This window comes from Saccostrea cucullata, unplaced genomic scaffold (assembly GCF_032062105.1).
Source record: "Saccostrea cucullata isolate Sc308-1 unplaced genomic scaffold, CSIRO_AGI_Scuc_v1 ctg161, whole genome shotgun sequence".
Lineage (NCBI taxonomy): Eukaryota > Metazoa > Mollusca > Bivalvia > Ostreida > Ostreidae > Saccostrea > Saccostrea cuccullata.
The window spans coordinates 538,277-550,793 of NW_026935527.1; the positions used below are offsets into that span (position 1 = coordinate 538,277).

General features: G+C 37.5%; 2 protein-coding genes across 2 annotated transcripts in view; both read left to right on the forward strand.

The window, feature by feature from the left end:
- Window positions 1-12,517, forward strand: part of LOC134243140 (putative uncharacterized protein DDB_G0293878) — a 476,688-nt gene that overhangs the window by 350,681 nt on the left and 113,490 nt on the right. The window lies entirely within an intron of this gene.
- Window positions 8,352-11,291, forward strand: LOC134243153 (uncharacterized). Its single transcript, XM_062725388.1, has 4 exons — window positions 8,352-8,378; window positions 8,699-9,974; window positions 10,020-10,562; window positions 10,948-11,291. Exons 1-4 carry the CDS (start codon window positions 8,352-8,354, stop codon window positions 11,289-11,291), a joined length of 2,190 nt encoding a protein of 729 aa, XP_062581372.1.

The window sequence follows — 12,517 nt, forward strand, 5'->3', positions numbered from 1 at the left end:
AATTTCGTTGCTATGTGTCTCGGTTGCTATGGCAACAGCCGGAAAAGTTTGAAAAATCGAGATTTTTCAGCCACTTTAAATCTTGACTGTGGCTTAATAAAAACTAGAAAAAGCAAACAAAACATTCTCACAAAAACATGACACCTTGATGTTACTTATACTGTAAAGAAACTGTTTAGAATACATCTCTAAGTAAGTGGTAACCAAGGATACATTTGGAATACATTTAAAATGCTGAAATATGCTGAAAAACATTCCGTATTCACTAATGGTAGGTGTTACATGCTCAAACTCAATCAACGACTTAAAAAAAAAACAATGAAAATGTTTGACCTTCAGTATATAAGTATAAGCAATATTACTCTATAAATAACTTTTATGGTTGCTATGGTAACACAGTGTAACCATGCAAAACCAGTAACTAAGATTGGTTTAATGCTACTGTCTTGAGGAAAAACATGAAAATTCAAGACTGGCAAATATGCATCCTTAGGACCTTGCAACACCAAAACCATAAGAAAATTGGGTATAATTGCTACTTTGCAGTGTTACCATGGAAACAAAGTACCAGTGCTTAAAAGTGAATTATTTTTTGCTGCATTAAGAATTAAATTGCCATTTAATCAAGAAACAAATTAAAGGACTAAGCTTGAATAGTACTTATCTGTTACAACTGAAGTTGAATATCATATATTGATAAAATTTGATGAAGAAAACAACACTGTTGCTATGGTTACCAAGAAGGGAAAATGTTCGATTTTTTTAACTTTATATCAATATTAAACCCTGTGTGCCAACTTCTTGCATCCACTTAGAGATTGGATGATAGTCAAAATTTAAAGTCAGGTTAGCTGTTGATAAATATCAATCATAAAAGTTTTGGGAATCTACATTTAAGGGTACGTATCCAAGGAAAGAAAATATTTTTCAGGTTTTTAAGCATATATTTTCTGCTTATTTCCATAGCAACGCTCTATTTAAAGAATCTAATCTGAATTTTTTCAAATGGGAAAACTAGGAGCACACCAACATCTTTAAAAATTTATCATTAATTATGAGGAAATGTGCTTTTTTTTAAAAAGATAGGATCAGATGTAAACATACAGAGTGTTACTTTGAAGGCTCTCTGTGGTTTAAAAACCTTGGCAACCATTGCCAACCAAAGTTAAATATCATATTTTGTTCTTGGTATATGTTTCAAGGCTCTTTTTTAGGTCACCTGAGTAAACTCAGGTGACCTATTGCTATCTGTTTTCGTCCGTCGTCGTTCGTCGTGCGTCGTTCGTCGTTCGTCGTGCGTTAACATTTGAACATTTTCAGCTTCTTCTCTGCAACCACTGAACCAATTTCAACCAAATTTGGTACAAAGCATCTATGGGTAAAGGGGAACAAAAATTGTGAATTTCATGGTCCCTGCCCCCCTGGGGCCTGGGGGGTGGGGCAAAAACCACTAAAATTAGTGCAATCTTTAAAAATCTTCTTCTTTACTCCTGGACATCAAGCAGTCAAATTGTTTGCATGATTGTAATCAGCATTGAGTCCTCTACCAAAATTGTGAAATTCATGGCCCCAGGGTCATGGGTTCTAGTGCTAGGGCGGGGCCAAATAAGTATATAGTGAAAATGCATTATTTCTTTGAAAATCTTCTTCTCTGCTACTGGGTATTAAATAAGCCTACTAAGTACATAGTTATGATGAGCAAGAGTGCCTTTACCAAAATTGTGAATTTTATGACCCCAGGGTCAGGGGTTCTGGTGAAGGGGGGGGCTCTATAAATTATATAGTGAAATTACATGAATTCTTTGAAAATCTTCTTCTCTGCTCCTGGATATTAAATAAACTAACTAAGTGCATAGTTATGATGAGCAAGAGTGCCTCTACCAAAATTGTGAATTTAATGGCCCCAGGGTCAGGGGTTCTGGTGTAGGGGTGGGGCTCTATAGATTATATAGTGAATATTAATGAATTCTTTGAAAATCTTCTTCTCTGCTCCTGGGTATCAAATAAACTAACTAAGTACATAGTTATGATGAGCAAGAGTGCCTCTACCAAAATTGTAAATTTTATGGCCCCAGGTTCAGGGGTTCTGGTGAAGGGGGGGGGGGGGGCTCAATAGATTATATAGTGAAATTACATGAATTCTTTGAAAATCTTCTTCTCTGCTCCTAGGTATTAAATAAACTAACTAAGTGCATAGTTATGATGAACAAGAGTGCCTCTACCAAAATTGTTAATTTTATGGCCCCAGGGTCAGGGGTTCTGGTGTAGGGGGGGGGGGGGGTTCTATAGATTATATAGTGAAATTACATGAATTCTTTGAAAATCTTCTTCTCTGCTCCTGGGTATTAAATTTACTAACTAAGTGCATAAGTTATGTTGAGCAAGAGTGCCTCTACCAAAATTGTTAATTTTATGGCCCCAGGGTCAGGGGTTCTGGTGTAGGGGGGGGGGGGCTCTATAGATTATATAATGAAAATTCATGAATTCTTTGAAAATCTTCTTCTCTGCTCCTGGATATTAAATTAACTAACTAAGTGCATAAGTTATGTTGAGCAAGAGTGCCTCTACCAAAATTGTGAATTTTAGGGCCCCAGGGTCAGGGGTTCTGGTGTAAGGGGGGGGGGGGGCTCAATAGATTATATAGTGAAAATTCATGAATTCTTTGAAAATCTTCTTCTCTGCTACTGGGTATTAAATAAGCCTACTAAGTACATAGTTATGATGAGCAAGAGTGCCTTTACCAAAATTGTGAATTTTATGACCCCAGGGTCAGGGGTTCTGGTGAAGGGGGGGGGGCTCTATAAATTATATAGTGAAATTACATGAATTCTTTGAAAATCTTCTTCTCTGCTCCTGGATATTAAATAAACTAACTAAGTGCATAGTTATGATGAGCAAGAGTGCCTCTACCAAAATTGTGAATTTAATGGCCCCAGGGTCAGGGGTTCTGGTGTAGGGGTGGGGCTCTATAGATTATATAGTGAATATTAATGAATTCTTTGAAAATCTTCTTCTCTGCTCCTGGGTATCAAATAAACTAACTAAGTACATAGTTATGATGAGCAAGAGTGCCTCTACCAAAATTGTAAATTTTATGGCCCCAGGTTCAGGGGTTCTGGTGAAGGGGGGGGGGGGCTCTATAGATTATATAGTGAAATTACATGAATTCTTTGAAAATCTTCTTCTCTGCTCCTGGGTATTAAATTAACTAACTAAGTGCATAGTTATGATGAACAAGAGTGCCTCTACCAAAATTGTGAATTTTATGGCCCCAGGGTCAGGGGTTCTGGTGTAGGGGGGGGGGTTCTATAGATTATATAGTGAAATTACATGAATTCTTTGAAAATCTTCTTCTCTGCTCCTGGGTATTAAATTTACTAACTAAGTGCATAAGTTATGTTGAGCAAGAGTGCCTCTACCAAAATTGTTAATTTTATGGCCCCAGGGTCAGGGGTTCTGGTGTAAGGGGGGGCTCTATAGATTATATAATGAAAATTCATGAATTCTTTGAAAATCTTCTTCTCTGCTCCTGGATATTAAATTAACTAACTAAGTGCATAAGTTATGTTGAGCAAGAGTGCCTCTACCAAAATTGTGAATTTTAGGGCCCCAGGGTCAGGGGTTCTGGTGTAGGGGGGTCTATAGATTATATAGTGAAAATTCATGAATTCTTTGAAAATCTTCTTCTCTGCTCCTGGATATTAAATTAACTAACTAAATGCATAGTTACTGTATGATGAGCAAGAGTGCCTCTACCAAAATTGTGAATTTTATGGCCCCAGGGTCAGGGGTTCTGGTGTAGGGGGGTCTATAGATTATATAGTGAAATTACACGAATTCTTTGAAAATCTTCTTCTCTGCTCCTAGGAATGAAATAAACTAATTACATAGTTATGATGAGTAAGATTACCTCTTCCAAATTTGTGAATTTTATGGCCGTAGGGTCAGGGGTTCTAGTGATAGGGCGGGGCTCTATTGTTTATAAAGTGAAAATACATTGAATCTTTGAAAGTTTTCTTCTCTGCACCTTGGTATTAAGCAGATGAACTACCTATATAGTTATGATGAGCAAGGGTCCTAATCTTCCAGAATTGTGAATTTCAAGGCCCCAGGGTCAGGGGTACCATAAAGGAGGGAGGGGGGCTGTACTTATATACTGAAACTGGATGAATTGTTCGAAATATGCCCCTTGGTATTAATCAAATATTTTTGAAAAACAAGGGTGCCTTTTCAAAAATTGTGCAATGTGTGGATCTAGGCCTAAGGGTCAGGGGTTCATGTGTGATTGGGGCATTACTGATCATGCTGAATATTACTGATTACTTGAAATGCATTTTTTGTTCCCCTACCCTGCCTATGGGTATTAAGTAAACAAACTAAGCAACTGCTAAGTGTATTGTTATGATGATCAATGGGGCCTCTTTCAAAATTGTTAATGCCATAGCATCTGGATTAATTAAAACATGAATCAAATTCAATCACTGGAAAGTTGTTGCATAATGCTCAGGTGACCTATAAGGCCCATGGGCCTCTTGTTTCTATTATTTAGTCATATTTCATCCTATAATTGCATTTCATTTTTACGTGTATGACTTTATAAAAGTCAATGAATATTTTTTTTACTTTTGAATACTTTGTTACTAACGTATGTAATAGTTGATTTACCAGACATGTTTATCATGCATTTGAGACATCTGACCTTCAACTTTTGGAAACAGTTATTGCCAATTGTTTGCTTTGCTGCAAATGTTAACTATGGGGCTCTAAACATGTTAAAAAATGCTATTTTTCGTACTTTAAGACATTTTGCCATGGTAACTATAAAACATAGCAACTAATTTTTGTCTGATTTCAGTTTAGGGTATCAATGACTTTTATCAAAGAGAGTTTGGAGAAATTCTGAGACTATGCGTGCCACAGCTCCTATATAAAATTTCAAATCATTACAGAGAATGGCTCTTAAAATACGTTTCGATATTGAATCGCAAAAGCGCTGTTATTTGCAAAATTTGAGATTAATCCAGTAATTAATAAACATTTTGACTTAAGTCTTAGTCTGTTTCATGATCCTGGGGCCTGGTTAAAAACTCTTCAAAAATCCACGAAACACGAACTCCGGTTTCAGAATTAACTTGCCTTAAAAATCCAGTTTATTGCAAATTCCACCCCTTTGCGACAGAAGTCTAGACTAGATGACTTTTAGAACATTACAAAAATAATTATTTTCACAATTTATTTTTCTATTTAAAAACTGGAAAAAAAAAACAATATATTGGTTGGGCATGGATAATCTGGGTATTTGTAAGCTTTTTTGATATCATAGACAGTTTCAATAAGAACTCGAATGTTTTCACATCTTGTGATTGGTCATAGAAACACTTCGTTAAAAATCACCCTGATTCTACATACAAGGAGTTTGAAGTTTACATATAAAAATGCTGGCGTTCCTCATTGAAAACATTTACATTGAGACTTCCAACAAACTGTCGGAATATCAATGGGCACTAATTGTGCCACTTTACTAGCCAGACTAGCCTATGAAGAATTTATTCCTAATTTGACCTTCAGATATGTCGACAACCTTTTATCAATTTACAAGTAATCCCCATTTATATATCGACTCAATTTATTCCCGTTCACTTTAAATAAAGTACAAACACATGAAACAGAGTCTGCATGCCACATCTGCTTCTTATTTGGAGGTTTTACTAAGTATAAAAGACCACGCTGTGGTCGTCATAATTACCCTATTGGCGAATATAACCTATCAATGGGTAGTATTTTGGCTGAATTATTTTATATCAATTCATTCTATTGTTAAACCTTTGTTTTTATACTAAATTTGAATGTTCCGTCCACTGCATCAATACTTAGGGTTCACGGCGGGTGTGTCAGGTCAACAGGGGATGCTTACTTCTGACTGGCACCTGGTCCCAACCCTGTCATTTCAAGGGGATCGTGTAAATGCTTTTTCACAGAATCATCATTTTTCAAGTTTTATGACATTTGTCAGTGTTCTCTATCTTCATTCTTTAAGTTTTTGCATACAACTAACTGGATGACAAACGAGATGATCAACTTTTCAAACGTCAACTCTTATTTATACATAAAGTAGCCATCTGCATATTGTCTTCAAGTTTTCTAGGTTATTCGATAATCAAGAGCAGGTCTAGAATATGATCAAATTTGATCGAAAATAGCTACTGACAATAAAGTTGAGGTTGCAAGAATTTCAACAACCTCGTTTAAAGTCAATATTTTGTAACTTCTCGAAATACCTTCTTTTGTTTCCTACTAGGAGGAGGCGAACCAAGAAAAGAAAAGTAACTGTAAAGCATTGAATGGAGAGGAAGGTTCATACTCATCGTGCACATTTATTTACGTTTTAAATTCCAAAATGTCCAATAGAAAAACAATAATACGATGGTATATGGAGAATTCAAGATACATGTAAAACTGTATGAAGGACACTTCCAATGTAAGGTAGGATTCTGTCACGCTTTCATTCCCCCTCTGACCTTTAGACGAAAATAGCAAATCTTACATAGCACTGAGTAGAAGGCTGAATCGGGTACGCAACTCCAGATAAGTTCACTTATTTATGACAAATGGTGTCTAGACCTTTTTTCAGTGTGGCTTGAGCGCCCATTCGGCACAGAGACATGAGGAAAGCTTTATATCATCAGGTATATTTTAAATATCACATTAATATCACATTTCTTGAATTATGTTCTTTTTTAAAAATTAATAAAGTTACCCTTAAAATACGATCTTACCAAAAAATTGAAACACATGAAGTGGAACGGAACAGTACCCATGAAAAGAAAAATCAATTCCTGTTAAGGTTTCAAAATTTCTGTCCATTTTTATTCATTTATTTATCTTAGTTCCATTTATTTTAGTTCCAGTTATATATTAATTCGTATCTTTTGAATACTTTATGTCAATATCTATTTTTATATATATATATTTTTTACGTAATATTAAATTATCTGTTCCGCTAAAATTTATTTTCGTGAAATCATTGTATTTAGTCCTTAACTTTCATCATACTGAGGTTTTCTTTATTTGAAACAAATTCAGTTATTATTCCGAAATTTAAACAAACTTATTAGCACTGATTTCAATATTTCTATTCTAGAAATTAAAAAAAGAACATATTTCATATATAATACCTTATTGTTAAAAATAGACTGTACATAATAAATTTGAATACAGTTAGGGGGTCATCATCTATTTTCTATAATGCTGATGAATAATATTCGATTGTGAACTTTTATTATTAGCATGTTTATTATCATGTAAAAGTATAATTAATTATTGTCTGTCTTGACCTATTAATGCAAGTAGAGGCTTTGTCTGTTTCCAAATCCTTAGTGAATCGTTCAATAAAACATATTTTAAATTTTTGCTTCGAGGTGAAACCATTGCTGTTGGGTCCGTTTCACAAAAGAACTTGAAACTAAGACTCAGGTACCTGTTCAATAGTAAATTTTTAACCCATAGTATATTAATGACACATTCGTTATTATAATACTATGGATTAAAAAATTATTACAGAAACAAGTGCCTGTGGAGTAAGACAAAAATTTAATTCTGTTCATTAATTTCTGATAAAAATGAAATTAAAAGGATTTTAACATTTTTAAATAGAATGTAGAAAGATCATTTAACCCTAGCAATTTGAAAGCAAATCATTAATTGTGCAAAATTATACAGTCACTTGGATAACATAATTAATAATTTTTTTATTAATTTTTAGTTAACAAAATATTTATTGAAAACGACAGTTTCTCAGCAACATAAAAAGAGGCAGAAATTATGGTACCAAAAACCGTGCGTAACGTCTAAGTCTTCAGCAAATACTCAATTCTTTTTTACATAGACACTAATATTACATTGAATTATTAAAATTTCTCATAGTTTTGAATGGCACCTTTAATTGTTTCTGCGGTGATTCTGCATTGCATAAAGACATGCCCAAAATTTAGGCGAATGCAAAATTAATGACCTTAAGTTTATATTATATAAAGAAAAAAATCTAGACCAGTAAAATGAATATATGTTAGATATTGCAAAATGAAAACGAACCAGTTCCATGAAATAATACACTAAAATATTATGTCTATATATATAAGTTTTTAAGATCATCTTATTTTGCCGAAGAAAGGCCTTTTAAAGATTATATATCTGCATATAGCAAAAAAAAAAAAAAAAAATAAAATAAAATAAAAAATAAAAACTGTCTTTTAAATGTCTTATTTATTCGATTCAAATGTATGTTTTAACAATACATGTACGTGGTGCGTTTCTGATTTTCCATGTACTGAAGATAAAAATAATGACAAAAGATGGCTGTAGCATTGAACCAAACGCATGTAGAAAGGGTTACATAATATACCTTAAGACAATAATAAGTTATTTTAGGAAGTTCTAATACCGGGTATATCATTTATAAAAAAAAAACACCTAATTTTACTTGTTTTATTAGAATGAACATTGCGTGTCTTTTTTCAACTTCAAAATATTCTGTTAGAATAAATATGTCCGTTAAAAAATATGGCGAAGACAATTTACATGGCGCAACTTTGCATGCAATGTATAGGGGGAAAATGATTTACTTGATCCTTCGTTATCTAACTTATTTCATTCAAATACTTATTTAATCTAATTTCCCCAATTTTTTTTTTTAAAACAGATCCTTAAATATTTATGGGCCCTTGCTTTAACTTGCACTTTCCATCCATGTCTGTCACAAGTGCCATTTGCAAATCCAGGACTGTCAACTTTTAACACTGGTTTTACAAACAGTGGGTTTTCTGGGATCGGCAGTGTAGATGGCGGCACATTAAGTATTCCTAGTTTCAGTACATCTGGAGCAGGGACGGGAATTCCCATTACAACGGGAGGAGTAACTACAGTAGGCGGGCCGGGCATAGGACTAGTAGATGGAAGTTTCGGGTCCGGTGGAGTGATAGGGGGAACTGGCGGGGTAGTGCCTTCTTTTGCAGGAGGAGTTGATGGCTTTGGAGGCACTGGTGAAGGTTTCACTGTTGGAGGTGGTTTAGGAAGTGGCGGAGCTCCTGGTGCCGGTGGCACATTTGTTGGGAGTGGTGCTGGCGGAGGCTTTCCTTCTTTTGGCGGAGGAGTTGGTGCATTTGGGGGTCCAGGCAGTGGATTTACTTTCGCCGGTAGTGGAGGAGGTCCTGCTGCTCCTGGCGCCGGCGCCACCTTTTTTGGAGGTGATGGATTTGGAGGACCCGGCGGTGGATTTGGAGGACCAGGTGTCGGATTTGGAGGACCTGGCGGTGGATTTGGAGGACCTGGGGGCGGATTTGGAGCAGCCGGTGGCGGATTTGGAGATGGTGGCGAAGGATTTGGTGTTGGCGAAGGATTTGGAGCTGGCGGTGGATTTGGAGCTGGCGATGGATTTGGAGGAGGTGGCGATGGCTTTACTTTTGTTGGTGGTGGAGGTGGTGCTGGGGCTCCTGGCGGTGCTGTACAAATTATTGATGCTGGAACTGCAGGACTTGGAAACGGTGGATTAGGAGGTATTGGCACTGGAGGAGTCACCGTTATCAATGGAGGTGGCATTGGAGGAGGCGGAATTGCACCAGGTATTGGAGTTGGAGGGGGTACTGGAATAGGAGGACCAGGAGGTGTCACTATCATAAACGGCCAAGGAGGTGCTCTGGGCACAGGTGGGGCTTTTGTTGGACCGGATCCCTTTGCTGGAGGTGGACTTGGTGTAGGCACAGGGGGAACTATAGCCACAGGCGGTACAGGTCTACCAGCCGGTAGCTTTGTAGGTCCAGAACCAGTAATTCCTGCCACATCTGTAACAACAGTTATACCAGGAGGCGGATTAGGAGTGGGCGGGAGTCTGGGTGGAATTGGCAATCTTGGTGGAATCGGAGGATTGGGTAGTGGGGGAGGGCTTGGAGGTGGGGGTCTAGGAATTGGTAATTTTGGAGGTGGATTATCTGGTGTTGATGGAGGATTAGGGGTTGGATTAGGAGGTGGAGGACTTGGAGGAGGATTAGGTGGTGGTCTGGGAGGTGGGGTATTAGGAGGTGGTGGTCTGGGAGGTGGGGGATTAGGTGGTGGTGGTCTTGGAGGTGGGGGATTAGGGGGATTTGGAGGTGGGGGATTAGGTGGTGGTGGTCTGGGAGGTGGGGGATTAGGGGGGTTTGGAGGTGGGGGATTAGAGGGACTTGGAGGTGGGGGATTAGGTGGTGGTGGTCTGGGAGGTGGGGGATTAGGGGGATTTGGAGGTGGGGGATTGGGTGGTGGTGGTTTGGGAGGTGGGGGATTAGGGGGATTTGGAGGTGGGGGATTAGGTGGTGGTCTGGGAGGTGGGGGATTAGGGGGATATGGAAGTTTAGGAGGCCTAGGGGGTGGTGGATTAGGAGGATTCGGTGGTGGCTTGTATGGTGGGGGGTGGGGTGGTGGTCTTGGTGGGGCCCTTGCTAGTGGTGCATTAGGTGGAGGGGGTGGAGGATGGTGGTACTCCTTTACTCAAAGTGCTTGGTTCCCTTTTGCGATAGCTGCTGCAGTTATCGGTAAGTTTTTAGTAAGCGCTTACATGTATTTGCTTTGTACAAAAATATTTTTTTGTAAAATAAAATGTAATTGATACTAAATCTATGTTGACTTTACAAATGTAAAATGAATAATTTTTTGCATATACTACATGTAGTAAATATATCATTTTTTAAAAAAGGATTTCATATTCATTTTGCTGTTTTTTCAAGTAAAGAAAACTTAAGGGGAATGCAAAAAACTGATCATTTAAGATCACATTTATAAAACCAAAAGTGAACGTTTTAGAAAGTGACACAAAGAACTCGGATTTACTAGGATACATTAGTATAAGAACTACCTGCTTTAATGCAGTTCCGCTTTTTCAGTTTCAATTTTTTACAATTCATTTTTTTTCTTTTTTAGCTGCTGGACAGGCCGCGAGTGGCAGTGGCGGGGGTCTTTTTGGATTCTTTGGAGGAGGCAGCGGTAGCGCTGCCGCGGGGTCGGCAGCGGCAGGTAGCAGCGGTGGTACTGTCGCTGTCACTCCGGCGCCCGTCAGTAGTTTGTGTCCATCAAGAAGAAATCCTGTGGCTTGTGCATGGTGTAACACAAATGGACCAACAGAAGCACTCTGTAATACTAATGCAACCGGTGCAAATGGAACTGACGACCCTGTAAACACTGCCACCGACACATCTGGGGATGATTGCCTGTGGTATAGTGACACGAACATTTGTCTGAATGACGAGGGGACCTCTACTGGATGATCCAAAAAAAAGAGAGACTCAATTGTGTCGCGTCGTATTTCAACATCGGATATCTTTTTGGGATAATAATAAAGTCATAATTTTTAAAGACTTTAAATTTGAATGCATTTTAATTTATTTGAACAATATACTTTTGCTGGAAAATTTGACTTCGACAAGAAGTTTTTATTCTGTATGACAACAGGCGTTAATATGGGTATCATGCGGCCTGGAAAACTGTGGCGCATAAAAGTACGAGATTTCGATGACGCAAGCAACTTGCCACAAAAGTGACAGCTAGGGTTTAGGAATTGGTCAATATATGAATTTAAAAATCTTAACACAGACCTGTAGTATCAGGGTAAAGGGGGGGGGGGGGGGAGGGCACACCCAGATCCTTTTTCTACATTTAACTTTTCACTGTTAAAATGTTCATCGAAAAAGCGGTTTCCTATTTTTTTTTTTTTTTTTTTTTTTTTTTTGCAGTATAGCGTACTAGTCAAATTTTCTCACGGTATAACATCTTTAATTATTGAAAAGCGGGATGGTATATAGTTAGCGGTATGTCCGTCCGTCCGTCTGTTACGCTTTGGGGTACCCATCTCTTATCTGCAACTCTCATACCACTGAATGAAATTTGATGAGACTCTCATAGAATCTTTATTACATATTGCCATTGTGCATTATTCATATGGGATGCGGGGGCATCATTTAGTGAGCTCATTGCTCACAGTACCTCTAGTTTTTTTATACGTTTGTAGAAAATTCAATTTAAGAGCAAAATTAGAAACCTCCCATTAACGAAAATGTATTTTCGAGTTTTGTACACGCACACAAATATCACACCCCAATAAAACGATACTACGTGTTTGTATCATTATACTCCCCGCTTGAAAAGCGGGAGGGTATATAGTAATCGTTATGTTCGTCCGTCCGTCTGTCTGTTACGCTCTGGGGTACCCATCTCTTATCCGCAACTCCTCTCATACCACTGATTGAAATTTAATGAAACTTTCAAAGAATCTTTATTACATATTGCCATTGTGCACCTCCTATTTTACTTTTTGATCCGAGACATATTTTGGGTTTCCCTTGGCAAAACATGGACACTGCCATTTTATACATATTGGAGGCAGGGGCATCATTTAGTGAGCTCATTGCTCACAGTACCTCTAGTATTTCAACAATTTTTTGTACCCAAAAGCTTGTTAAATATGATTTAAATGATAATGAGTGGGTTTAAAAAT